This window comes from Balaenoptera musculus, chromosome 19, assembly GCF_009873245.2.
Source record: "Balaenoptera musculus isolate JJ_BM4_2016_0621 chromosome 19, mBalMus1.pri.v3, whole genome shotgun sequence".
Classification (NCBI taxonomy): Eukaryota; Metazoa; Chordata; class Mammalia; order Artiodactyla; family Balaenopteridae; genus Balaenoptera; species Balaenoptera musculus.
Window position 1 is genome coordinate 7,710,266 of NC_045803.1, and position 27,862 is coordinate 7,738,127.

Here is a 27,862-nt window from a genome sequence, read left to right on the forward strand (position 1 = left end):
ATGACGACAGAGGCCCAGGCTTCAGAATCTTCACTGGCAAAAGCCTCATCTGCTGAGAGTTCCCTAGGAAGCCAAACTTGGGAAGACAAGGGCGTAGGGACCTGGTCTCTGATGGCCTGGGTTTCAGAGGCCCAGGCTTTGGAGGCCCGGGCTGCAAGGGCTCAGGCCTGGGAGACGCAAGCTTGTGAGGCTCAGAGCAGGGCCAGCCAACCCAAGCCAACCTCTGTATCGGGGGTAGAAGCTGCCCCAGTCCTGAAACAGAGACTCTTACCTGCGAAAGTTCAGGTGCCAGAGAAGGAAAAGAGTGAGGTTCTCTTTACTCGTCCATTCTGGTCCAGCAAGGTTGAGTACATCCTGGCCCAGGTGGGCTACTCCATGAGGCCAGGCAGTCTCTGGCATTTTTGCTACCTGTGGCTTCACAGCGGAGGTTGTAAGTCTGGGTACCAGGAATCACGGATCCACAAGGGGCTAGCAGGACGGAGGCCTGTCTGGGCTTCAAACTTTAAGATCTCTGGAATCTGTAGAGGCTAGAGACTTGGTGCTCTGAGCAGGGTAGGAGCCAGGTGCCTGAACATCAAGGATCATGAGAGGGGTAGAGGTGCAGGATATCTGAACATGAGGATGGTGGGGCTAGAAGCTGGGATCGGGGTGGGGGTGCACACTAGGTATTTGGGTCTTCCAGGAACTGGGGACCAAAGAACTGGGCACCTGGGACTGTGAGGGATGTGGAAACAGTTGATCCCTGATGCTGGTGGCCCTGAGGAGGTCACTGTTGGGGAACGTGTTTTCCTGGACCCATGAAGAAGTCCAGGCACTGAAAAGCCTGATGGTTCTAAGAGCTCCTCCTCGAATCCCCTGCACAGGCAGTTTTCTCATCATCTACATCTTCCTGCTGTTGTTGCTTGGGGTTCCTCTCCTCTTCCTGGAGATGGCAGCTGGTCAGAGGACTCGTCAGGGCACCATTGGTGTGTGGAAGGTCATCAGCCCCTGGATTGGTGGTGTAGGGTATACCAGCTTCATGGTGAGGAGCCCTGGGCTGCCCAGGCCTACCCTTTACACCCCCTCCCCACCCCAACCCTTGTCCTGGAATGGGTCCCATGACTTCACTTCCATGGGTCAGGTTCCTTCAGTTCCCCAGTCCTCTGTCAAATCCCCTCCTTTTTCCTGTCCCCACTCTTCCTCCCCAGCCACCTCCTCCCTGGCCCCTAGGTGTGCTTCATCACTGGCTTGTACTTGAATGTGGTCAGTGCCTGGACCCTCTTCTACTTGGGTCAATCCTTCCAGTTTCCTGTTCCATGGGAGAAATGTCCTTTACTGAAGAACTCCACTGGCCTTGGTGAGGGGGAAATGAAAGATGAGAAGGGGGAAAACAGAGAGGTGGAAGGGAATTTGGAAAAGGAGAAAGGAGCGAGGAGCGATAAAGAAGAGGAAGATAGGGGAAGGAAGAAGAAATGGGAGGGGGAAGGAGGAGGGGGTAGTGGCGGAGGGGCTAAAGAGGGGAGGGGTAACCCTGTCTAGCAGGCATGTCCAGAGCCAGGTCCCCTCAGATCCTGAATGTGCACGGACGACACCCTCCCTGTACTTCTGGTACCGGATGACTTTGAAGGCCTCAGACAGAATTGAGGATGGTGGGCCACCAGTCTTCAGTCTGAGCCTGCCCTTATTCGTGTCCTTGTGTATTCTTGGTGCCCTCACGATTAATGGGCTCAAGTCCACCGGGAAGGTGAGCCACCTGTTTTTGATTCCTTGACATTGTCAGATGCTTTAGCCCTCACCTAACATTGTTACTCTTTGATCTCCTAACTTCTCACTCCCTCTGACCTTTTACTCCCACTAGCCCCTGACCCCTGCTGGAAGCTGTCTTCTTACTCCTCCTTATTTCTGATTCAGCACTTTTGATCACTGCTGACTGATGGTTGACTCCCACTGGTACATGCTTTGTCCCACTCTCAATTCAGGTAATATATGTCTTGGTATCATTGAGCTATCTCATCATCCTCTGTTTCATCATCCGGAGTATACTGCTGGATGGGGCAGTATTTGGCCTTCGGTATTTGGCAGTTATCAAGGTAAGGTGTACCTTCCTCACTCCCCTATCAGGCCTTGGAGGACAGTTCTTGCCTATTCTTATCGCATCCTTTCCCCATTATTTCTGTCTGTCTCTCTTTCTCCCCATTTCTGTTAAGGTTCTCCTCTCCTTCTTTGACATCTCCCCTTAACAATTGTCTTCTCCCTTTTTAGATATCAGATATGTACAACGTGAACGTGTGGTACCGAGCAGGGAACCAAGTCTTGTTTTCCTTGGGCCTCGGCTTTGGCTCCATTGTCTCCATATCCTCGCACATGCAACCGTCCAACAGCTGTCTCAGTGATGCCTTTGTTGTGGCTCTGGCTAACCTGGTCTCCATGCTGCTTTTCACACCTTTTATCTGCTCTGTCCTGGGCTTCTGGGCCACAGTCCTCACACACCGCTGCAGTGAGAAGTAAGGCCGACCTCTTAGTTGAGGGTCCCAGCCCCAGGGGACTACAAAACCCAGAGAGCCTAACCTTAAAGTCGCTACAAAGACCCACATTCACACATCTCAACCTCAGGTGCACTTGCGAACCTCTACTTTCCCCTATAGTGAAAAACAGACAATAGAATCCCTGTCATATATTGTCCTTCTCAGAACATTTTTCTAGCCCTAGAAATCTTAAAACTCCGAAAATTGCCAACTGTCTACCTCAGAGTACCACCACAGAGTTATGCAAGCGTTCAAGGTTACTCTAATCCCAGACAGCATCCAGGACCACAGCCATCTGGAGACCTTTCTACTTTCTGAATGCCTGCATTCTTTACTGTCAGCTCCGAAATTTAGGGATTTCTGTCAGTCTATCATACTTAAACCCCAGAAGGACTCAGAACTAGAGCCTTTATTGTCTGCTCACCCCATTTTTTAACTTCTTTAGGCATTAATTTCAAAAGCATCCATCAGACATTTAGAAAGTACTCCTTGTGTAACGCAGAGACTTGGACAGGTGAATCAGACCACAGTCCTTGCCTTCACTGAGTTTTTAGTTTTGGAGGGAGGAGGGGAGGGGAGTTAGATACTTGATTATACTGTCTTAAACTCATGATAACCAGCAGCAGGAGTGATGGGGAGGACAGAAGACAGAGCTGTTCATTCTGCCTGAGCTACTCAGAGAAGGACTCCCAGAGGAGGCAAACCTAAGCTGAATTTGTCCCTGGTAATCCTAACCCATGCAAATGGCCACGATTTCATTCCAGAAAAAGGCTGGGCATATACAGATGCACACATGCAAGAGTTCTGTAATGTATATACTTAGGAATGGAATTGCTGGATAAGGTTGGCACACCTTCAGTCTTAACATATGTTGTCTGATTTTCAACGTGGTTTATGATATGTGAGAATTCCATGTATTTCACTTTCTGCACAACACTTGGTTAAACTTGGTCGAACTTTAAAATTTTGACAGTCTGGTGGCAGTGTAATGGTATTTTTAATGTTTTTAAAAACATTTTGTTATATATTACTTACATATAGAAACATGCATAAAACAAAATATGCAATGTAAAGAACTATAAAATAAACAGCACCCATGGTAAGAACTAGAATGACCCTAGAAGCTCTCCATGTATCTCTAATTATAACCTCTTTCCTCCCTCCTAGAGGTAACCATTATCCTGACTTTTATGATAATTAGTTCGTTTTCTTTACATGTTTATCATATGTTTGCTTATCTAAGCAATATAGTTTAATTTGAACACTTACATAAAGCAATATAGTTTAGTGTGTCCATCTGTGTAGTCTAATTTGTTCATTTACATGTACATTTTCTTTGTATTCTTTTATGTTTTACCTTTTTTATTCAACATATGTTTGAAAGATTCATCCATATTGTGCATACCTCTAGTCTGTGCTTTTTAATGCTGTATAATGTTCCAGTAAATGAACATACTGAAGTTCATTTACCGATTCTATTACTGGTGGACGTTTGGAATCTTTCCAGTTTTTGGCTGTTAAAGCAACGTTGCTCTAAACATTCTTATGCATTTTCCTTATGTAATACATATGTGCACATTTTTTTAGGGTATATAAGTATGAGTGAGATTGTTGGGGTGTACTTATCTATTACTATGTGATAAATCACTCCAAAAGTAAGTGGCTGAAAACAGCAGTGGTTTATTATTTCCTCATGATTCTGTGGGTTGACTGGAAAGTTCTTCTACTGGGCTTGGGTGGGTTAACTCACATGTCTGTGTTCAGCTGGGCCCAAATGGGACAGCACTGCTCTGCTGTACATGGTGTTGGCTGGGCTCACTCCACCTGCAGTCAGTTGGCAGTTCAGCAAGGCCTGTTTTCTTCAGGGAGGCCTCACCTTGTGGCTAGTTTGGGCTTCCTCACATGCAGCTTACAGAGAATAAAGGTGGAATCAGCAAAATGTCTTGAAGCCTATTAAGCTTGGGAATGCTCGCATTGTTACTGCTGTTACATTTTGGTCAAAGGAAGTCACAGAGCCACCCCAGATTCAAGGAGTGGAAAAACAGACTTTACCTCTTGATGGGAGGAGCTGCAAAATACCATGGCCATGTTTCTTCAATCTACCACATGTATCTTCAGCTTCACTAGATAATGCAAATTACTTTCCACAGTGTTGATAGGATTGTAATTCTCTCTCTCACTGTCTCTCTGTCTGTCTGTCTTTCACACACACACCCATTTACTTAATCCCAATGCTAGAATACATGGAACATAGTTACAGAATTGCTAGTCCATACTATTGCAAAAACATACTAATCCCAGGTTTCCCAGGTATTTGTTGACAACTTTTTGTCTTTATCCTGAATTTTACAGTCAAAATGCTGTGTTCAGAAATTACTTGGGCTAGTTCTTTATTCCTCTATTCAATGTGGTTATGTTATTCACTTGAAATACAGTTATGTTCATTTGTCTCTGTTTGTATGTCATCTCAGTGCCCCTCCAAACTTGATTTTATTTTTTATTAAACATTAATGTGGTTTCAAAAGACAAAATTATATAAAAAGATACTCAAATATCACTCCCCCACCATCACTTCAACCCATTTCCTACCCATCCCTTGCAGGAAACTCATTATTTTTTGGTTTATACTTCTGGTGTTTGTAAAAATAAGTAGAAATATGTCTATTTTCTTATTTACCCTTCTTTCTTACACAGAATATAGCGTACTGTGTATATTCTAGTTTTTTACTTTTGAAAAATTTAATAAGATATCCTGGGAATCACTCTTCCATATTCATTCCTTTCTTATTAGCCTGCCTTAGGCCTAATGGTATTGCCTGTTATCCGCTATATCTGCTGTTCCTCTATTCTTTAGAGTTCTCATTGCCCCTAGTAGGTAAGCCCTTGTTAATAATTGGACAACGTCAGAATTAAAATCATTTTCTCTTTGAAAGATACCATTAAGATAATGAAAGTACATGTCACAAAATTGGAGGAATTTATATATTCTGTACACAGTTGATCCTTGAACAACACAGGTTTGAACTGCACAGGCCCACTGTATATGTCGTTTTTTTTCAATAGTCAGTACTACAGTACTACATGATCTGTGGTTGGTTGAATCCATGGATACAGAACTGGATACGGAGGAACCGTGGATGTGGAGGTCTGACTATAAGTTATAAATGGATTTTCAACTGTGTAGAGGGCTGGCTCCCCTAACCCTCGTTTTGTTGAGGGATCAACTGTATATGTTATCCAGAATATGTAAAGAAGTCTTTCAACTCAGTGAGAAGACAAACAACCCAATGAAAGTGTGCTATTAACTTTTTACAGTCTGCTTAGAATTAATATGATATTTTACCACTTTAAGTGAAATGTAAAACCTTATCATCATAATAGGACCTTTATCTGCCCCCCTTTATGTTATGGTTGTCATATGTACTACATATACATACACTGAAAATCCCATCAAACAAGGTTATAATTTTTACTTTCAACTGATATACTTTTTTTTTTTAATTTTAGAATTAAAAAAATTTTTTTTAATTTAAAATTTTTTTTTCTTTTTTTTTTAACATCTCTATTGGAGTATAATTGCTTTACAATGGTGTTTTAGTTTCTGCTTTATAACAAAGTGAATCAGTTATACATATGTCCCCATATCTCTTCCCTCTTGCATCTTCCTCCTTCCCACCCTCCCTATCCCACCCCTCTAGGTGGTCACAGAGCACCGAGCTGATCTCCTTGTGCTATGCGGCTGCTTCCCACTAGCTATCTATTTTACGTTTGGTAGTATATATAAGTCCATGCCACTCTCTCACTTTGTCCCAGCTTACCCTTCCCCCCCCCAAGTCCATTCTCTAGTAGGTCTGCATCTTTATTCCGGTCTTGCCCCTAGGTTCTTCCTGATCATTTTTTTTTTTTTTTTAGATTCCATATATACGTGTTAGCATACAGTATTTGTTTTTCTCTTTCTGACTTACTTCACTCTGTATGACAGACTCTAGGTCCATCCACCTCACTACAAATAACTCAGTTTCGTTCCTTTATATGGCTGAGTAATATTCAACTGACATACATATTGTAATACTTAAGAGGATAAAAATATCCTGTTATACTTACCTAGATACCATTTTTGTTGCTCTTCCTTCATTTCTGAAGTTTGAATTTTCCCTCCAGTATTATTTCCATTCCATCTGAAAAACTTTTAACATTTCTTTTATGTTACAGGTATGTTGGCAATGAATTTTTTGAAATTCCTTTATCTAACAATGCCTTTATTTTACCCTTATTTCTTGAAGGAACTATGGGTTGACAGTCCTTTTCTTTCAGTACTTAAAAAATGTACTATTTCTTTCTAGTCTCCATTTCTTTTTTTTTTTAATTTAAAAAAGAATTATTTATTTATTTATTTGGTTGTGCCGGGTCTTAGTTGTGGCAGGCAGACTCCTTAGTTGAGGCTTGCAGCCTTCTTAGTTGTGGCTCACTGGCTCCTTAGTTGTGGCACGTGAGCTCCTTAGTTGTGGCAGGTGGGCTCCTTAGTTGTGGCATGTGAACTTAGTTGTGGCATGCATGTGGGATCTAGTTCCCTGATCAGGGATCAAACCCGGGCCCCCTCTTGGGAGCACAGAGTCTTAACCACTGCACCACCAGGGAAGTCCCTCTGGTCTCCTTTTTTTTTTTTTTTTTTTTTTTTAATTTATTTATCAGTAATAGTGGCTCACGGGCTTAGTTGCTCCGTGGCATGTGGGATCTTCCCAGACCAGGGCCCGAACCCGTGTCTCCTGCATTGGCAGGCAGATTCTCAACCACTGCGCCACCAGGGAAGCCCCTGGTCTCCATTTTTGATGAGAAACGTAGTCACTCAAATGGTTGTTCCTCTATATGTAATGTGTCATTTTTCTTTGGCGGCTTTCAGATTAAAAACAATTTTTTAAAATTGAAGTATAGTTGATTTACAGTGTTGTTAGTTTCAGGTGTACAACAAAGTGATATATATATAAATTTTATATATATATTTATATATATACACACACCCAGACACAAATACTATATATTCTGCATTTTTTTATGTTTAATTTTCGTTTGTTTGATTTTGATGTGTCTGGGCATAGGCTTTTTGGGTTTATCATGTTTAAGGCTCGCTGAGCTTCTTGAATCTAAAGTTTTATGACTTTGGCCAAATGCCAAATTTTCAGGGAAATTTTTCAGCCATTGTTTCTCCAAATATTTTTTCTGCACTGCACTCAGTTTGACTCTCATTCTGGACTCTGATGACACAGATTATAGGCCCTTTGTTATTGTCCCATAGGTTTCTGAGGCTCTGTATATTTTTTTCCCCACTGTTTTTCCTGTCGTTCATATTGGATACTTCCTATTGATTTATCCTCAAGGGCACTGATCCTTCCTCTGTCATCTTCATTCTGTTATTTAGCCATTCAAGTGAATTTTTTGTTATTGTATTTTTCAGGTATAAAATTTTCCACTTAGTATTTTTCTTATATCTTTTGTCTGCTGATAGTCTCTTTATCCATTTGTTTCAGGTGTTTGCTTTGACTTCTCAAAGTGTGATTGTAATAGTTGCTTTCAAGTCTGATAACTAAAACTGCTTTGTCATTTTGGGGTTGTTATGTATTGATTATCTTTTTCCTTGTGGCATATTGAGGTTTTCCTGGTTCTTTATAAATTAGGTAATTACGTATTGTATTATGGTTATTTAAAATATATATGAGACTGTATTCATTTGGAAAATGTTGATTTTTTTTTTTTTTTACAGTTTTATGAGGCAACTGTCCCAGTTAGATTTAAGTTGTAAATTTCTACCCATCTTCCCAACTTCTGTGGGCTGTGGTTCCAGTGTCAGTTCAGTTTTCAGTCTTCGCAGTGCTACTTGGGTATGCCCTGGTTATGTGCCACCAGCAGTTTGGAAGCTGGGAAGTGGTATACCCTGTTTTCCAGTTGTCAGAATTTTTTGAATGCTGTTTAGGGTCAGATATAATCCTGTGCTGCCCAGGATTTCATATAACACTTCATAGGATCACCTTCTTGAGCTCCCTCTTACCTGAAGTCTCCCCAACACTTTCCAGCTCTTAGAAGCCCCACTAACTGGCTTTCTGCCTAGAAAACTAGGGCTTTAGTTTCTCTGCTCTGCTACTCCTTTCGTCAGCTGCATCTGTCTCAGGGCTACACATTGAAAGAATAGAAAAAAAGTGTTTAACAGGGATTTTCCTCCCTTATCCATGTACTTGGAATCACAGTTTATTTGATTAGAGGAGGGTTTCCATCTCAGATGTATGTAGCTTGTCCAGCCACCAGTGCCGTAGCCACCATTGTTGCTGCAGGATTGTCTGACATGTTCGATAAAACAGAAAAAAGGAAGAAAAATCAGGGGATTTCTCTTGCTTTCTCTGAAATTTGAGGCCTCTTTTCTTTTCCTTGGACCAGAAATATAGGACTTTTCTCTCGGAACTCTTTCTGTCCACACCTGATAGGTAGTTCTGGGTTTCAGGCTACCTTTGAGTCCAGACCAGGAGGTACTATGGGAAAAAGTATTGTAACTCACTGCTAATTTGGTGGTACTTTGAATTCAACTTTCCTTCCCCCAGCTGCCAGCTACCGTTTACTATTCAGAGTCCTTCCATGTGTAGGACTTTCAGTTGCATTAAGTAGAAGCAGGGTAGAATGTACATCTGAGCTCTAGTTTCTGATGAGAAGGCATTCAAAAGAAAATTCATCCTGCTTGGGGTTGGCTAAGCTTTGTAAATTTGTACTTTTCACCAAATTTGAGAACTGTCATTATCCCTGTAAATATTTTTTTCTGCCTCATTCTCTCCTCTCCTTTTGGAACTCTTAATTATGTGTATGTATGTTAAACTCTTTGTTATTGTCCCATAAGTCCCTGAGGCTCTGTTCATTATATTCTAAAATATGATTTCCTCTGTTCCTCAGATTGTATAATACTATTGATCTATCTTTAAGTTCACCAAGTTACCTCTGATTCCGCCTATCCTAGTACTTATGTTATAACTAGAAGTTTGTACCTTTTGACCACCTTCATCCAATTCCTCCTACCCCCAACCCTGCCTCTGGTAACCACATATCTGATCTCTTTCTCTATGAGTTTCTTTGTTTTTGAAGTATAATTGACCTACAACACTATGTTAATTCCTGGTACATAACACAGTAATTCGATATTTCTACATTTCAAAATGATCACCATAAGTCTAGATATCTTCTGTCACCATACAAAGATATTACATAATCATTGGTTATATTCTCCACATGGTACAATTCATACCTGTGACTCACTTTTTTTGTAACTGAAAGCTATACCTCTTAATCTCCCTCACCTATTTCTCTCCTCCCCAACACTTCCCCTCTAGCAACCATCTGTTTGTTCTCTGTAACTATGACTGTATCTATGACTCTGTTTAGTTATGTGTGTTCATTTGTTTTGTTTTTTAGATTCCACATATAAGTGATATACAGTATTTGTCTTTCTCTGTCTGACTTATTTCATGTAGCATAATATCCTCTAGATCCGTCTGTGTTGTTGCAAGTGGCAAGATTTCATTATTTTTTGTGGCTGAGTAATATTCCATTATATATATATATGTGTGTGTGTGTGTGTGTATCTTCTTTATCCATTCATCTATTTTTTAAAAACTTAATATATTTTGGATATTAACCCCTTGTTGGATATATCATTTGCAGATACCTTCTCCCATTCAATAGATGGCCTTTTTGTTTTATTGATAGTTTCCTTCACTGTGCAAAAGCCTTTAAGCTTAATTAGGTCCCATTTGTTTCTTTTGCTTTTGTTTCCATTGCCTGAGGAGACATATCCAAAAATATATTGTTAAGACTGATGTCAAAGAGTGTACTGCCTAAGTTTTCTTCTAGAAGTTTTATGGTTCAGGCCTTACATTTAAGTCTTTAATCCATTTTGAGTTTATTTTTGTATATGGTATGAGAAAGTAGTCCAGTTTGATTCTTTTGCATGTAGCTATCCAGTTTTCCCAACACCACTTATTGAAGAGGCTGTCTTTTCCCCATTGTGTATTATTGCCTCTTTTGTTGCAGATTTTGGATTGTTGTGTTTTAATTTCCATTTGTCTCCTGGTATTTTTTTTTAAATTTCTTCTTTGATTTTTTTTCAGTGACCCATCAGTTGTTTAGTAGCATAATGTTTAGCCTCCATGTGTTTGTGTGGGGTTTTTTTTCTGCAGTTTTTTCCTTGTAGTTGATTTCTAGTCATAAAAGATTCTGATATGATTTCAATCTTCCTAAATTTACTGAGACTTGTTCTGTGGCCCAGCATGTGATCCATTCTGGAGCATGTTCCATGTGCACTTGAAAAGAATGTGTATTCTGCTGCTTTTGGATGGAATATTCTATATATATCTATTAAACCCTCTGGTATAATGTGTCATTTAAGGCCAGTGTTTCCTTATTGATTTTCTTTCTGATAATCTGTCCATTGATGTAAGTGGGGTGTTAAATTCCCCTACTATTGTTGTGTTACTGTCAATTTCTTCCTTTATGTCTGTTAATATTTGCTTTATGTATTTAGGTGCTCCTATATTGGGTTCATATATATTTACAATTGTCATATCTTCTTAGGTTGATCCTTTGATTATTATGTAATGTCCTTCTTTGTCTCTTTTACAGTTTTTGTTTTAAAGTCTATTTTGTCTGATATAGGTATTGCTACCCTGGCTTTCTTTTTATATCCGTTTGCATAGAATAGCTTTTTACATCCCCTCACTTTCAATCTGTGTGTGTCTTTAGGTCTGAAGTGAGTCTCTTTTAGGCAGCATATATATAGATCTTCTTTTTGTGTCCATTCAGCCACTCTGTGTCTTTTGTTTGGAGCATTTAGTCCATTTACATTTAAAGTAATTATTGATAGGTATGTATACTTATTGCCATTTTGTTAATTGTTTTGGGGTTGTTCTTGTAGTTCTTTTTTGTTCCTTTCTTCTTTTGCTCTCTTCCCTTGTGATTTGATGACTATCTTTAGTGTTATGTTTGGATTCCTTTCTCTTTTGTGTGTGTATCTATTATAGATTAAAAAAAAATTTATTTATTTGGCTGTTGGGTCTTAGTTGCGGCATGCGGGATCTTTGTTGCCATGTGTGGGATCTTCGTTGCCACGTGTGGGATCTTCGTTGTGGCATGCGGGATCTTTGGTTGAGGCATGTGGGATCTTTTTTTAGTTGTGGCATGTGAACTCTTAGTTGCAGCATGTGGTATCTAGTTCCCTGACCAGGGATCAAACCTGGGCCCCCTGCATTGGGAGCACAGAATTAGCCACTGGACCACCAGGGAAGTCCCTATTATAGATTTTTGGTTGTGATTTCCATGAAGTTTATATATATATATATATATATATATATAATTATTTTAAGTTGCTGATCTCTTACATTTGAACACATTTTAACAACCCTGAATTTTTACTCCCACCCCATGTTTACTGTTTCTGACATCATATTTTACATCCTTTTGTTTTGTATATCCCATAAGTACTTATTGTGGATATACATGATTTTACTACTTTTGTCTTTTGTCCTGCTAGCTTTATAAGTGATTAATCTACTACCTTTACTGTATATTTGCCTTTACCAATGAGATTTTTCCTTTTGTAATTTTTATATTTCTATTATAGTTATGGCCTTTTCTGCTTAGAGAAGTCCCTTTAACATTTCTTTTAAAGCTGGTTTCTTTTAGCTTTTACTTGTCCGTAAAATTTTTTATCTCGCCTTCAAATCCGAATGAAAGCCTTGCTGGGTACAGTATTCTTGGTTGTAGGTTTTTACCTTTCATCACTTTAAATGCATCATCCCACTCCCTTTTGTCCTGTAGAGTCTCTGCTGAAAAGTCAGCTGACAGCCTTATGGGAGTTCCCTTGAACGTAACTTGTTGCTTTTCCCTTAATATTTTCTCTTTATCTTTAATTTTTGCCATTTTAATTAGTGTGTCTTGGTGTGGTCTTCTTTGGGTTAATCCTGTTTGGCACTCTCTGTGCCTCATGGTCCTGGATGTCTGTTTCTTTCTCATGTTAGGGAAAATTTCAGCTATTATGTCTTTAAATATGTTCTCTGCCTCTTTCTCTCTTTCTTCTCCTGGGATTCCTAAAATGAGAATGTTGGTATGCTTAATGTTGTCTCATAGGCCTCTTAAACTATCCTCATTTTAAAAAATTCTTTTTCCTTTTTTTCTGTTCAGCTTGAGTGATTTCCAACTCTGTCTTCCAGCTCGCTGATCCATTCCTCTGTATGTACTATTGATTCCTTCTAGCGTATTTTTAATTTCAGTTATTGTATTCTCTGATATTTCAGCTCTGTTTGGTTCTTCTTTATATGTTCTAACTCTTTGTTAAAAACTTCTAACTTCACACTGTGTTCATGCATTCTTCTCCCAAGTTCTTTGAGCATCTTTATGTTTTTTTTTTAATTAATTAGTTAATTTATTTATGGCTGTGTTGGGTCTTCGTTTCTCTGCGAGGGCTTTCTCTAGTTGCGGCAAGTGGGGGCCACTCTTCATCGTGGTGCGTGGGCCTCTCATTATCGCAGCCTCTCTTGTTGCGGAGCACAGGCTCCAGACGCGCAGGCTCAGTAATTGTGGCTCACGGGCCTAGTTGCTCCACGGCATGTGGGATCTTCCCAGACCAGGGCCCGAACCTGTGTCCCCTGCATTGGCAGGCAGATTCTCAACCACTGCGCCACCAGGGAAGCCCCATCTTTATGTATTTACCTTATACTTTTTATCAGGTAGATTGCTTATCTCCACTTTACTTGGTTCTTCTTCTGGGTTTTTATATCGTTTTTTATTTGGAACATATTCCTCTGTCACCTCATTGCCTAATTTGCTATTTTTATTTCTATGTATTTGGTAGGTTGGTTATGTTTCCAGTCTCGGAGAGGTGACCTTATGTAAGAAACATCCTGTGGGGCCCACCAGTGCACTCTGGGTCACCAGAGTTATATGCTTAGGGGTGCCCTCTATGTGGGCTGAGTGGGTCCATCTGTTGTGGTGGGCTGACTACTGTGGGCACGCTGGTAGGCATTGCTGGACCCTGTTCCAGGTGGTTGCCAGGCCCTGCCTTGTGCAGAGGCTGCCGGCCACTAGTGGGCAAGGCCAGTTCCTGACATGGCTCGATGCAGAGTCCAGGGTGTCCCAGAGCTGGTGTCAGCATGCTGTTGGGTGGGGCTGGGATCCAGGGCGTCCTCTGGTGGTGCTGGCCTGCTGGTGTGGGCAGGATCCGACATGGCTGGCTATGGGACTGCAGTGGTCGCAGGGCTGGTGTTAGCCTGCTGGTGGGTGGGCCAGACCTCAGAGGTTCCCAGGGCTAGTGCCAGCCCACTGGTAGGGTCTTGGGGTCTCTGGCTGCAGGGCCCTGGGGGTCCTGGAGTTGGTGTCAGCCTGCTGGTGAGTGGAGCTGGGGCCCAGGGGGTCCTGGGGCTGGTGTTGGCCCACTGGTATATGGACTTCGGTCCTGCCACAGCTGGCTGCAGGGCCTCAGTGGTCCCAGGGCTGGTGTCTGCCCACTGATGGGTGGGGCTGCGTCCTGGCCCTCTGGTGGCTAGGACTGGGTTCCTACTCAGCTAGCTGCTTGGCCTGAGGCATCCCAGGACTGATGCCAACTGGCTGGTGGGTGGATCTGGGTCCTGGGACTCATGAGCTAGAGGGAGAGTTCCACAATGGCACTTGCCAGCTCCACTACCCTTGTGGTGGCATGAGCTCCCCAAAATGGCTGCTGCTAGCATCTTTGTCCAGAATGAGTCCCAGTTACCTTCTTCCTCTCTGGGAGGCTCTCCAAGATCAGCAAGTGGGTCTGACTCAGGGTCCTTTCAAATTACTGCTTCTGCCCTGGGCCCTCAAGTGTGTGAGATTTTGTGTGTACCCTTTGACAGTGGAGTCTCTATTTCCCATAGCCCTCTGACTCGCCCGAAAATAAGCTCCACTGGCTTTCAAAGCCAAACATTCTGTGGGCTCATCTTCCCAGTGCAGAATTCTGGGGCTGGGGAGCCCAATGTGGGGCTTGGACCCCTTGCTCCCTGGGGAGAACCTCTGCAGTTGTAAACATCCTCCCACTTGTGAGTCACCTACCTTGGTGTATGGGTCTTGATTATACCATGTCTCTGTTCCTCCTATCTGCCTTGTTGTATTTCCTTCTTTAATTGTAGAAGATCTTTTCTGCTAGTCTTCATATTATTCATATCAGTAGTTGCCTTATAATTAGTTCTACCTTTGGTGTGCCTGTGGGAGGAGGTGAGCTCAGGGTCTTCCTACTCTACCCTCTTGGCCACTTCCCCCATGTAAGTTTTTTTAGAAGTAGCTTGTCAGTTTTTTTACAAAAAAAGTTATGCTCTGCTGTTAATTGAGTTTGCATTGAATCTGTGGGTCATTTTGGGAAGAATGAACAATTAATATTTTGTCTTCTGATTTAAGAACATGGTATATCTCTGTTTATTTACATGTTCTTTAATTTCTTTCAGCAATATTTTGTAAATTTCAGTATATAACATGTCTTGTACATGTTTTGTAAAGTTTTTCTGCAATGATTTCTTGTTTTATGTTCTATTGTAAATAATATTCTGAAATTTTAATTATTTAATTGTTCATTGCTTAGTATATTGGAATATAACTAATTTGTGGGTATTGACCTTGATAAATTCATTTATTTTTGTAGCTTTAGGTTTTTCTACATACACAATCATGTATCTGCTGTGAAGACTTTTACTTCTCCCTTTCTAATCTTTAAAAATTATTTTACTTGCTTTATTTCACTGACTAGAATCTCCAGTAGAAGATAGAAGGGGTGAGAATGGACATTCATGCATTTTGCCATTTTCAGGGGAAAGCAGTGAATCACTAGTATGTATGATGTTATTCGTAGGATTTCCCCCTCAGATGTCTTTAATTAGGTTAAGCAAGTTCCCTTATATTCCTAGTTTTTCTGCAACTTTTTACATGAATGAACACTGGAATTTTGTTATATTTTTACTCTACAACTATTGAGCTGATTATATCAATTTATTTCTTCTGTATTTTTGTTAATGTGGTTCATTGTATTGGTTGATTTTTGAATGTTTAAGCATTCTTGCATTCCTGGAATAAACCCCACTTGATCATGGTGTATTATACTTTTTATATATTTCTGGATTAAATCTGCTGATGTTTTGTTAAAGATGTTGAATCTAAGTTGATGAGGGGTATCAGTATTTTGTTTTCTTTTCTTCTGGTGTCCTTGCATGGTTTTATTATCAGGGTAATACTGGCTAAATAAAATGACCTGGGAAGCGTTTCCTCCTTCTCTAGTTTCCAAAAGAGCTTCTGTAATATTATTATTATTTGTGACTCAAATATTTGATGGAATATGCCAGTGAGCCGTCTGGGCCTGGAATTTTCTTTGTGGGAAGGTTCTTTATTGTACTTCAATTTATCTAATAGATTGTAGGGCTCTTTTGGTTTTCTGTTTCATCATGTGTTATTTTTGGTAATTGGTAATTTATGTGCTTCAGAAAAATTTTTTCATTTTATCTTAAGTTGTCTATAGTTTTGGCATAACATTGTTCATAACACTCCTGTTTTATCCTTTTAAGGACCTGAAGTGATATTCTTTCATTGCTGATATTGGTGATTTTCATTTTGGGGGGGGGGGGTCAGTCTAGCTGGAGGTTATCAATTTTAAAAATTCAATTTTTGGTTTTGTTGTTTTTTTGTTTATTAATTTTCTATTTCACTGACTTCTGCTCTTATCTTTAATATTCCCTTCCTCCTACTTACTCTTTTTTTTAGCTTATTATAGACATGTATCCACAACTATAGTATCATACAGGGTATTTTTACTGCCTTAAAATCCTCTGCGCTCCTCCTGTTCATCCCTCCCCCAGCTCTGGGCAATCAGTGCTCTTTTTACTGATTCCATAGTTTTACTTTTTCCAGAATGTCGTATAGTTGGAATCATACAGTATTTAGCCTTTTCTGGTTGATTTCTTCTTTCACTTAGTAATATGCATATTTACATTTCTTCCATGTATTTTCTTTTTTTAAAAAATAAATTTATTTATTTATTTATTTATGGCTGCGTTGGGTCTTCGTTGCTGCGTGTGGGCTTCCTCTAGTTGCGGCGAGCGGGGGCTGCTCTTTGTTGTGGTTCGCAGGCTTCTCATTGTGGTTTCTCTTGTTGTGGAGCACAGGCTCTAGGCACGCGGGCTTCAGTAGTTGTGGCTCGCTGGCTCTAGAGCACAGGCTCAGTAGTTGTGGCGCACGGGCTTAGTTGCTCTGCGGCATGTGGGATCTTCCCGGACCAGGTCTCGAACCCATGTCCTCTGCATTGGCGGGCGGATTCTTAACCACTGCACTGCCAGGGAAGTCCCTCTTCCATGTAATTTCATGGCTTGATGGTTTATTTCTTTTTCACACTAAATAATAGTCCATTGTCTGAGTGTACCACAGTTTATCCATTCACCTACTGGTTGCTTCCAAGTTTTGGCAATTACAAGTAAAGCTGTTATGAACATTCTCGTGCAGATTTTTGTATGGAGAAAAGTTTTCAGCCCTCTAGGATAAATACCAAGGAGCACAGTTGCTGGATTGTATGGTAAAAGTATGTGTTTTTTTTGTAAGAAACCTCCAAACTGTCTTCCAAAGTAGCTGTACCATTTTGCCTTCCCACAATAAATGAATGAGAGTTTCTAATGCTCCACATCCTCACCAGCACTTGTTATTATTAGTGTTCTGGATTTTGGCTATCCTAATAGGTGTGTAGAGCTATCTTGTTGTTTGAATTTGTATTTCCCTGATGACATATGAAAAGATGTTCTGCACATCATATGCTTATTTGCCATATGTATATCTTCTTTGGTGAGGTGTCTGTTAAGGTATTTGGCCCATTTTAAAATCAGATTGTTTTCTCATCAACATTTAGGAGTTTTTTATATATTTTAGATAACAGTTCTTTATCAGGTATATCTTTTGTGAATATTTTCTCTATCTTATTCTCTTGATAGAGTCTTTCACAGAGCAGGACTTTACTTCAATTTAATTTAATTTAAAAAAAAATATTTATTTATTTATTTATTTATTTGGCTGTGCCGGGTCTTAGTTGCAGCACGCGGGATCTTTGTTGCCACGTGCAGGATCTTCGTTGTGGGGCAGGGCATACAGGATCTTTAGTTGCAGCATGCAAGATCTAGTTCCCTGACCAGGGATTGAACCTGGGCCCCCTGCATTGGGAGCGCTGTGTCTTAAGCACTGGACCACCAGGGAAGTCCCAGAATTTTAATTTTAATGAAGCCCAGCTTATCAAATATTTCTTCATGGATTGTACCTTTGGTGTTGTATCTAAACAGTCATTACCATACCCAAGGTCCTCTAGAGTTTATCCTGTATTATCTTCTAGGAGTTTATAGTTTGAGTTTTACATTTAGGTCTGTGATCTATTTTGAGTTAATGTTTGTGATGAGGTGTAAGGTCTGTTGTCTACATTTTTTTTTTTTTTTTTTGCACATGGATGTCCAGTTGTTCCAGTATCACTTGTTGAAAAGACCATCTTTGTTCCATTGTATTGCCTATGCTACTTTTTCAGAGTTAGGTTAACTATATTTATTTATGTGGGTCTATTTCTGGGCATTCTATTCTGTTGATCTATTTGTCTGTTCTTTTGCCAGTACCGTATTTCTTGATTACTATAGTTTATAGTAAGTCTTGCCAGTCCTCCAACTTTGTTCTGCAATATTGTGTTGGCTCTTCTGGGTCCTCTTCCTCTCTTCATATAAATTTTGGAATTTGTTTGTCAGTATCCACAAAACAACATGCTTGGATGTGATTAGAAATGCTAGAAGTATGTTGTTCATTTTCCAAATATTTGAGTTTTTATTAGCCCTATTTTTATTGTTAATAATTTAAAATTTAATGCCATTGTGGTCAGAGAACATACTCTGTATAATTACCATCCTTTTATTTTATTGAGAATTGTTTTATGGCTCAGCATATGGTCTGTCTTGCAGAGCATTCCATGGGCACTTTAAATTTATTTATTTATTTATTTATTTTTGCTGTGTTGGGTCTTCGTTTCTGTGCGAGGGCCCTCTCCAGTTGTGGCAAGCGGGGGCCACTCTTCATTGCGGTGCACGGGCCTCTCACTGTCGCGGCCCCTCCTGTTGCGGGGCACAGGCTCCAGACGTGCAGGCTCAGCAGTTGTGGCTCACGGGCCCAGTCCATGGGCACTTTAAAAGAATGTGCATTCTGCTGCTGTTGGATAGAGTGTCCTATAAATGTCAAGTTGGTTGATAATTGGTTCAAGTCTGTGTTATTAGTGGTTTTGTATACTTGTTCTATCAATTAATGAAAGAAGAATGTTGGTAACTATAAGTGTGGATTTATCTCTTTTCAATTCTGTCAGTTTTTGCTTTATTCAGTTTGAATCTCTGTTACTAGTTGTATAAACATTATAATTGTTATATCTTTGTGATGAATTGACCACTTTATCATTATGAAATGTCTTTTCATCCCTGGTATATTACTTATTCTGAAGTCTACTTTGTCTTAATATAGCCATTTCAGCTTGCTTATGGTTCGTGTTTGTGTGGCATATATTTTTCATCCTTATACTTTTAATCTATCCATATCTTTATAATTAAAATATGTTCTTGTAGCTAGCATACAGTTGGTTCTTGCTTTTTTATTCAGTATGAAAATAGAATGTTTAGGCCATTTATGTTTATTGTAATTATCAATAGAATTGCCTTCTTCCTACTTCTTTTCTTTTTGTCTTGTGTCTTCTTTGTTGCTTTATTTCTCATTTCCCAATTAGATTGCTTTTTTAAAAGGATCTTAAGATTCCATTTTTAACTCCATTCTTGGCTTATTCACTATACCTCTGTTTTATGTGTTGAGTAGTTTTTCTAGAGCCTACAATACACATCTTTGATTCGTCACAGTCTTCTTTCAAATAATATCAAACAATTTCATACAAAACTTAAGAACATTCCAACAATACACTTCTATTCCATCTTCCTGTCCTTTGTATTGTTGTTGTCACACATTTTTCTTCTCGGGACATTATAAACATAATACATTGCTACTATTTATGCTTTAAATAATTAATACCTTTAAAATAAATTTTTAAATAAGAAAAAAATGTGTCTTATATTTGCCCAAGTATTTCCCATTTCCACTACTGTTCACTTCTTTGTGCAGATCCAAGTTTTCATCTGGTATCATTTTCCTTTCATTTAAGAAAATCCTTTTATTAAAGGAATGTAATGTTTTTGTAGTGCAGATCTGCCAGCAATGAATTATCTCAACTTTTGTTTGTCTAAAAGTCTTTACTTCACTTTTACTTATTAAACATATATTCAAATGAATATATGAAATACAGTCAGAATGATAGAATATTTCAGTGTAAAGTTCATTTAACAGTTTTTTTCTTTCAGCATTTTAATGAGGTAATTTCTCATCCTCTTGCTTTTATACTTTCTGATGGCTTTCCTGCGTTCATTCTTATCTTTGTTTCACTGTAATGTATCTTATTCTTTCTCAGACTACTTTTAAGATTTTCTTTTTTTCACTGTTTTTCAGGAATTTTATTATCATAGGTCTTCTTTCAGTGTTCTTTCTGTTTATCCTGTTTGGAGTTCATTGAGCTTCCTGGAACTGGGGATTTACAGTTTTTATCAAATCAGGAAAGATTTAGGCCAATATTTTTCAAATACACTCCCCTTCCCTTTCCTCTTTTTCTGGAACTCCAGTTGCACTTATTTTAGAGGGCTTGATATTATTCTGCAAGTCATTGGCTCTCTGTCTTCTTTTTCAGTATTTTTTCTCTGTATATTTACTATTGTATAGTTTTTATTTTATTTCTTTGGGTTCCTTCATCTTTCCTTATACAGTGTCTAATCTGCTGTTAATCTCATCTGGGAGTTTTCATTTCAAATACTATATTTTTTATTTCTAGAAGTCCCCCTGGTTCTTTTTTTTTTTTTTCTTGCACAATTCATATTTTTTAAGGAACCATTGATGTTAAAGGGACTGTATTTTTTAAAAAATTTATTTAATTATTTATTTTTGGCTGCGTTGGGTCTTCGTTGCTGCGCACGGGCTTTCTCTAGTTGCGGCGAGCGGGGGCTACTCTTCGTTGCGGTACACGGGCTTCTCATTGCGGTGACTTCTCTTGTTGCGGAGCATGGGCTCTAGGCGTGTGGGCTTCAATAGTTGTGGCTTGCGGGCTTCAGTAGTTGTGGCTCACAGGCTCAGTAGTTGTGGCTCGCGGGCTCTAGAGCACAGGCTCAGTAGTTGTGGTGCACGGGCTTAGTTGCTCCACGGCATGTGGGATCTTCCCGGACCAGGGCTCGAACCCGTGTCCCCTGCATTGGCAGGTGGATTCTTAACCACTGAGCCACCAGGGAAGCTCTCCCTGGTTCTTTTTTATATCTTCCATTTCTCTACTTGTTAGGTTCATATTTTTCTTTAAACACTTTAACATAGTTTTAATAGCTGTTTTGATAAATATCCCTGACTGCTAATTCCATATCTGTCATTTATTGCTCTATTTTATTTACTGATTTTTATAGTGATTATAGGTCACATTTTTCTCTTTCTTCATTTGTTTACTAATTTTTGACTGGAGGTTGGACTTTGTGAATTTTATATTTTCGAGTGTCTGGCTTTTTGTTGCCTTCCTTGAATGAGTATTGATTGAGCTTTGTTCTAGTAAGTAATGTTACTTGTGGTTCAGTTTGATCCTTTTGAGGCTTGATTTTAAGCTTCATTAGGGTGGGTCTAGAGTAGTCTTTTCTTTTCTTTTTTTTAAATTTTATTTATTTTTTTGGCAGCATTGGGTCTTTGTTGCTGTGCGTGGGCTTTCTCTAGTTGCAGCGAGTGGGGGATACTCTTTGTTGTGGTTCATGGGCTTCTCATTGCAGTGGCTTCTCCTGTTGCAGAGCATGGGGTCTAGGGTGCACAGGCTCCAGTAGTTGTGATGCGCGAGCTCAGTAGTTGTGGCTCGCTGGCTCTAGAGCGCAGGCTCAATAGTTGTGGTGCACGGGCTTAGTTGCTTCACAGCATGTGGGATCTTCCCAGACCAGGGCTCGAACCCATGTCCCGTGCCTTGGCAGGAGGATTCTTAACCACTGCACCACCAGTGAAGTCCTAGAGTAGTCTTTTCTCCAGGAATACTTCAGTCCCATTGGGAAGGCATGGCCCTTCTGGGCTCTCTACTGAAAACCCCATTCAGAACTTGGATGTTATTCTTTACATAGCCTTGTGGATTTTCATCCTATATGTGTGGATCTTAAAATTCAGCAAAGACTCAAGAGCCTGTATGCAAATTTCTGGAATTCTTTTTCTTTGTAACTACCTTTCCTCCAGAATTCTTCTTTGGAACTTCCAGCTTCTTTGGCCTCCGTGAACTCCCTCTTTGTCTCCCCAGCTCAGTGAGACTGCCATGCTTTACTTGTGATCTTCTTTTCTGCTCTGCAGACTAGAATGTGCCTTCAGGCAGAAAACCAGGGCAATTATATGGCACACCTCACTTGTGGCACACACATCCTTTCTCTCAGGGATCACAATCCTATACTGCCTGTTATCTAATGTCTGAAAACAGTTGTTTTATAAATTTTGTCCAATTATCTAGTTGTTTACAATGGGAGGGTAAGTTGTGCCCCTGTTACTTAATTGTGACTGGAATTAGAATTATCCACACTGAATTTTAAATCTCAATTATTTTTTATTTCAAGAGGTTCTGTTTCATTTTTTTAAATCTTCACGGTCATTTTATAGTTTCTTGTTCCCTACAAATGTTTCCAGCCTTGTCGTTTATTATTTAATCATAGTAAACTTAGTTGTATTATAATCTTTGATAATTCTAATATTTGGAAGTAACTTTAGTTCTATTTTTACTGTGTTTCTGATGGTTATTGCTCATGGTGTCTTGTTTTTGTGTGCGTGGTTCTTTTCATGTCCTATTTATTTATTTGACCATTATTTGTAGGAATTCTTTAAAGTCTAAGAAGAGGGTGTATTCATCCAGATAGGACTTTTGTTTCTACTTGATGCATAGGGACAATTAGAAAGACTGCTTGAAACTCAGTTCTTAACTTGAGCTTTTTTTTTTTTTTTTTTTTTGATGTGGACCATTTTTAAAGTCTTTATTGAATTTGTTAACAATATTGCTTCTGTTTTATGCTTTGGTTTTTTGGCCGCGAGGCATGTGGGATCTTAGCTCCCCAACCAGGGATTGAACCTGCACCCCTTGCATTGGAAGGCGAAGTCTTAACCACTGGACCGCCAGGGAGGTCCCTTAACTTGAGCTTTTGAGACAACCAGGGTCAAATATTTGGGCTCCAAGTCCAAGCTAGGGCTGGCTTGTGGTTATGACATTCAGGAACTTTAAAAATTTGCCCTTGTTTTGCTCATTTCTGAAGCAACTTTCCTTGCATTCCCTGTGGTGTGGAACAGTTGGGTGCAAGCTTCTGGTTCATGAAGGTGTAGCCCTTTGAAGTGCCAGATTTAGGGGAAAACCTTCTGTTCTAATCCTTACTTTGGGCAGGCTCTGGTGCTTTATATTTGACCCCCATGCTCTCTTTATTTCTTAAAGGTCACTTTAAATTAGAAACTTCAGGTACAGTTTGCTGTATTTGACATATACATTCGGGGCAAAATTGCCTTGGAAGTCTCCTTTCCCCACTGCTTTTGTTTGTACTTTGATTTTTGTCTAATAATTCCTTATTATCTCGTCAACATTTTTATTTTTTAAGAAGATTTAAAAATCTCTTTGAGACTTTTAAATTATCTCCAGTGAGAAGTTTGGTCCAAATATTTAACTTGCCTGTTACCAGAAGAACATATAGTATTTTATTTTCTAAAATGTGATCAAACTATACTTATTTCTCTGCTGCTTGCATTTCGCCGTTATCAGCACATCTTGGCAAGCCTTCCACTGCAGTTGTTATAGAGCAATGAGCTGAAGTTTTAGGGATTTATAGGAATTAGCCCAAGTGAAGAATGATGGTGGGAATGGGGTTGTTCTTGGGCATGAGAGGGCATGGCAGGCCCTGAAACTGTAAATAGTTAAGTCTGACTAGAGTATAATGTGTACAGAGGGTCATGGGGGGAAGATAAAGTTTAGAGAGCAGGGCTCAGATCAAAAAGTGCAAGAAGCTTCTGCAAGTTTCTCACAACATAGTACAGCTTCATGGGACCATTATGCACATGGTACACTTAAGTAAATGCTCCCTGACGTTCTGTAATATAAAGCTTAGAAGGTTGCTTTTACCCACTAGTCTAAGAAGGGAAGAGGTAGGGGGTGAATAAGAGACCCCATCACTAGATCAGGGACCCCAGAGTCCCCAAGAAGACTATAGGAGAGGCTTCTCTTGGGGCTCCCCCCATGGTCATAAATTATCCAGGCTCATAAAAATTCATGACTTTGAAGGTGGGTGGCTTCTAGATTTCATCCCAGGCTCTACCTTACCCAGATCAGTTATGTGATGTCCTTTCTTCTCTGGAAGATAAGGGAAAAGGAGGTGATCTTCTAAAGAGCAAAATGGTACTATATGATTCAACTCCTTATCCTCAGGAATACTGAAACACTTTTAAAGCTGGTAACCCTGGGGATACTGCCTCCTGAGGCCCAGCCCCCTCAAAACCTGAATGGTGATCCGACCTCCATCTTCACCTCCTGGTTCAACAGCCTCTCCAACCCCATCAAGAGGAAGGTCCTCAGGCATGTGCCTGAGTGCAACTTAGAGAAGCAGTTTTTGAAGGTCAGTAAAAATAGGTGAGCGGGGCCTAGAGTTCTTTCAAAGCTTTTTGTAAAACAGAAATTTCACCAGAAAAAAATCCCAGAAGCACCAGGATAAGCTGCAGCCCTGGTAATGCAAAGAACTATAGCTTGCAGAATGCTCTTCTGTGGATAATGTTAGGTGGATTGGTTTCCATGTCAGAGGGTCAGCTTGGAGATCTGATTTTCTCAGTGACCCAGGGTTTTTAGGGAATTTTCCAGGAAAGATAGAATGTTTCTTTGTCTGTATTTTGTTGTTGTTGTTGTTAAGTTCAAAGACACTTTAACTCCTCCCCTTTCTCCCCTTAACAGGTTAGGGAGAGCACAAACTTTGCTTTCCTGGCCTTCATTGAAGCCATGTCATTTATTCCTGGGTCTGTCTTCTGGTCGTTCCTCTTCTTCCTGATGTTGCTGACCATGGGGATGACCACCATGATAGGGATCATGCAGGGCATCATTACCCCCCTCCAGGACACCTTTACTTCTTTCCAGAAATACACAAAGCCATTTACAGGTACTCTGACCCATGTCCCTGTACCCATCAATGACCCTGACTTCATTAAGACTCTTACCCAGCCCTAGTCTATCACCTCTGCTTAGCCCTTGTCACCCAGCCAGACCTCTGACCTTGATCCAAATCCAATGTTCCCTCCAGTGGTTGTCTTTCTGCTCATGTTCCTGTGTGGCCTCTTCTTCACTCGACCTTCAGGCAGCTACTACATCAGACTGCTGGCTGACTACTGGACAGTCCTCCCCGTAATCATCATCATCATATTTGAAAACTTGGCTGTGAGCTGGGCCAGTGAGGCCAGGAGGTGATAGCTTGGGTCTATAGGGAAAGTTGACCCCTCTCTTGTTGCCTCTTTTCTCACTTGACTAGAGTGACATAGGAACCCCGTAACTTCAGGGCCTTCTGAGAAATCGTTTTATTCACTCATTCATTTAACATATTTTTGGGGTGCTTAATATGTGCCAGGCACTGTTTTAGTCCCCGGGGATACAGCATTGAGTGAAACAAGCATCCCTGTCCTCAGGGAGTTTACATTCTAGTGGTGGAGATAGACAATAACCAGATGAAAAGATTAAAATGTCAGGAGATGATAACTGACAGGCGAAAAATCAAAAGTAAGGTAAGACGATCAAGAGTGGGAGTATGTTTGGGTGCTAGTTTAGATAGAATTGCAGGGAAGGCCTCTATGATAAGGTGACATTTGAGCAGACTCCTGAATGAAATGAGGGGAGGAACCATGACAAGATTTTGAGAGAGCATTCCAAGCAGAGAAAACAGTAAGTACCAAAGCAAGAGGAAGCATCATTCCTGGAATTTTTGAGCAACAAGGAGATCAGAGGTTAGAATAGTATGTTAGGAGATGAGGCCAGAGAAGTAATGGGATATTATGTAGGACCTTTTAAGCTATGGTAGGACTTAGTTTTTTATGTAGAATGAGAGAGGAGGCATGGCAGCATTTTGAGAAGGGGACATTATTAGATTTGTTTTTTAAAAAGATACCTATGACTGCTGTATGGTGAACAGACTATGAGGAGTCAAGAGTGAAGCAAGCAGAGCAGTTGGGAGCTATTGTAATATTCCAAATGGGAGCTAATGATGGCTTGGGCTAAGGTGGTAGAGATGTAGGTTGAGAGATGTGGTCTAATTCTGCAAGGAAGAGCTACCAAGGAAAGGGAACAAGATAAACAGGGACATAGTAGACATAATTGTGAAAGGAAGAGCGGGAAAATGCACATAAAATACAAGGAACTCCCAACGACTTTTAAACAGGCTGAGGTGTGGTTATCCAAGAGGTATAACTCAAGGGCAGAAGGTTCCGGTGGCAGCATTTTCAGGTGACAGTGGTTCTTGGAGTCAGGTTACTCATTCACTAACTCGCTCAATACATATGTTGAGACTTTCTTTGTGTCAGGAAAGCCTTGTGGTACTGGGATACAAATGAATAGAATAAGCTTCTCCTCTCAAAGAGCACAGAGTCCAAGGAGGAAGACATATATAAGCAGACAATCCCAGTACAAGGTGGAAAGCCTATAGTAGAGGTAGCCAGGGACATCTAGGGGCATCTGGAGAGTTGGGGAAGGCATCCCACGTGAGAGGATGGTTGAGCATAGTCTGGACAGATGAATATGTAGACAAAGAGGGAGAGAGAAGGGCATTCTAGGCCAAAGGACCCCACTTGCATATTTATTGAGATTGAGAACATGGAGTGAAGGAGGCTGGATACATAGGTTGGAAGAAACTAAGAAAAGCTCCATGAGGGTCGAATGTCAGCTTTTTTGGAGTCTGTGGTGTTCACTATGGACACCCAGCACCTGGAAGAATCCCTGGTACATCATAGACACTCTCATGTTCATGGAATGAATGAAAGGGACTTGGCTTTTATCCTGAGGGCACTGATAACCCATGAAAGGTTTTTGAGCAGTAGAGGAATGTTTGAAAATTTTTCTTGGGTTGGGATGAAAGATTGACTAAGAAGAAAATAAAGAGGATGAAGCTTGAGCTGAGGCAGGGGCTAAGGTTGGGCTGACCTTGTCCTCCAAGACTGGGTATGGCCCAACTGGGCCTTCTACTGTCTTGTGGCCCTTCCTCCCAGTTTCTTTGCAGACTTGGCTAACCTGTGGGGCCACCCCGTCTACCCCATCGTTCGTTGGCTGTGGTCCTGTCTGAATCCAATTGTGCTGCTGGTCCTGTTTGTGACCACTGTGTTTCATCTGTCTCTGAAGACCATCACCTATCTGGCCTGGGACTCAAGCACTGTAAGTCTCCATCCTCAGACCCCTGACCTTCACAGAGAGTGGGGGGAGAGATTTTTCAATCCACTCTTGGTTTAAAGACTCTATATCATCTCATTCTCTGACTCCCTGAAGACTCTTAGTTCTCTGCCCTGGTTCCCCTCCGACCCTCCCCTTCCACAGTCCTTCGTCTTATGGGAACTTTGATGTTCTGAAACCCTTTCCATCTCTCCACAGTCAAAAGAAGTGGTTCGACGATACCCATCATGGGGGCTGTTCGCAATGATTGCCCTTTTACTCATTGTCATTCTCCCCATCCCCACGTACTTTGTATATTGCCTCACCCATGGGATTCCTGTCACCTCCACCCGCTGGGACAAGCCTGTGATATCCTCCAGATCCCTGCCCGTAAGTGTCCAACTAACACCCATTAAAGAGGTCCAAAAGGAGGAAATCCTACAAGGTGATATTCAAATTGCTGATTAACCTGTTGTGAGACTTCCTAACTTTATTTGGCCTGACATCATATATCCCTCAAAACAGATCTAACAGGCAACTCTTAATACCAACTTGCAACTGTTGATGTCTCTAGACCCAGAACTGCTTTTATTCCCAAGGGTGGGGACATTTTTGGTGGGGGGAGCTCATGGGGCCTGGCTTTGCAGTCTTCCTCCTAGACTGCATCCTCCCTGGTTACCACTTTTCATTGTGTTTTCCCCATCCCCTTCCTCAGTATATACACATACCCGTTTTATACGCCATCGGTGATGCCTACTAGAACCTGCTTCTCAACTGGTCTACCCAGCTCTTGGAATGAAGCTGGAAGAGTAATGCTGTTGGTCAA

General features: G+C 40.6%; 1 protein-coding gene across 1 annotated transcript; it reads left to right on the forward strand.

The window, feature by feature from the left end:
• Positions 1 to 27,862, forward strand: SLC6A16 (solute carrier family 6 member 16). Its single transcript, XM_036834056.1, has 12 exons — positions 1 to 430; positions 864 to 1,021; positions 1,210 to 1,336; positions 1,548 to 1,723; positions 1,959 to 2,069; positions 2,242 to 2,483; positions 24,073 to 24,259; positions 24,589 to 24,790; positions 24,932 to 25,091; positions 26,880 to 27,042; positions 27,256 to 27,426; positions 27,752 to 27,862. The coding sequence occupies exons 1-12, from the start codon at positions 1 to 3 to the stop codon at positions 27,794 to 27,796; spliced, it is 2,172 nt and encodes a 723-aa protein (XP_036689951.1). The 3' UTR covers positions 27,797 to 27,862.

What these genes read in the sequence shown, in the direction of transcription:
- SLC6A16 (XM_036834056.1), top strand. Translation starts at nt 1, where the DNA reads ATGACGACAGAGGCCCAGGCTTCAGAATCTTCACTGGCAAAAGCCTCA. An exon ending in GAAGAACTCCACTGGCCTTG is followed by an intron (nt 1,337 to 1,547) that starts GTGAGGGGGAAA and finishes AGGTCCCCTCAG; the next exon opens with ATCCTGAATGTGCACGGACG. An exon ending in ACACACCGCTGCAGTGAGAA is followed by an intron (nt 2,484 to 24,072) that starts GTAAGGCCGACC and finishes CCTTATCCTCAG; the next exon opens with GAATACTGAAACACTTTTAA.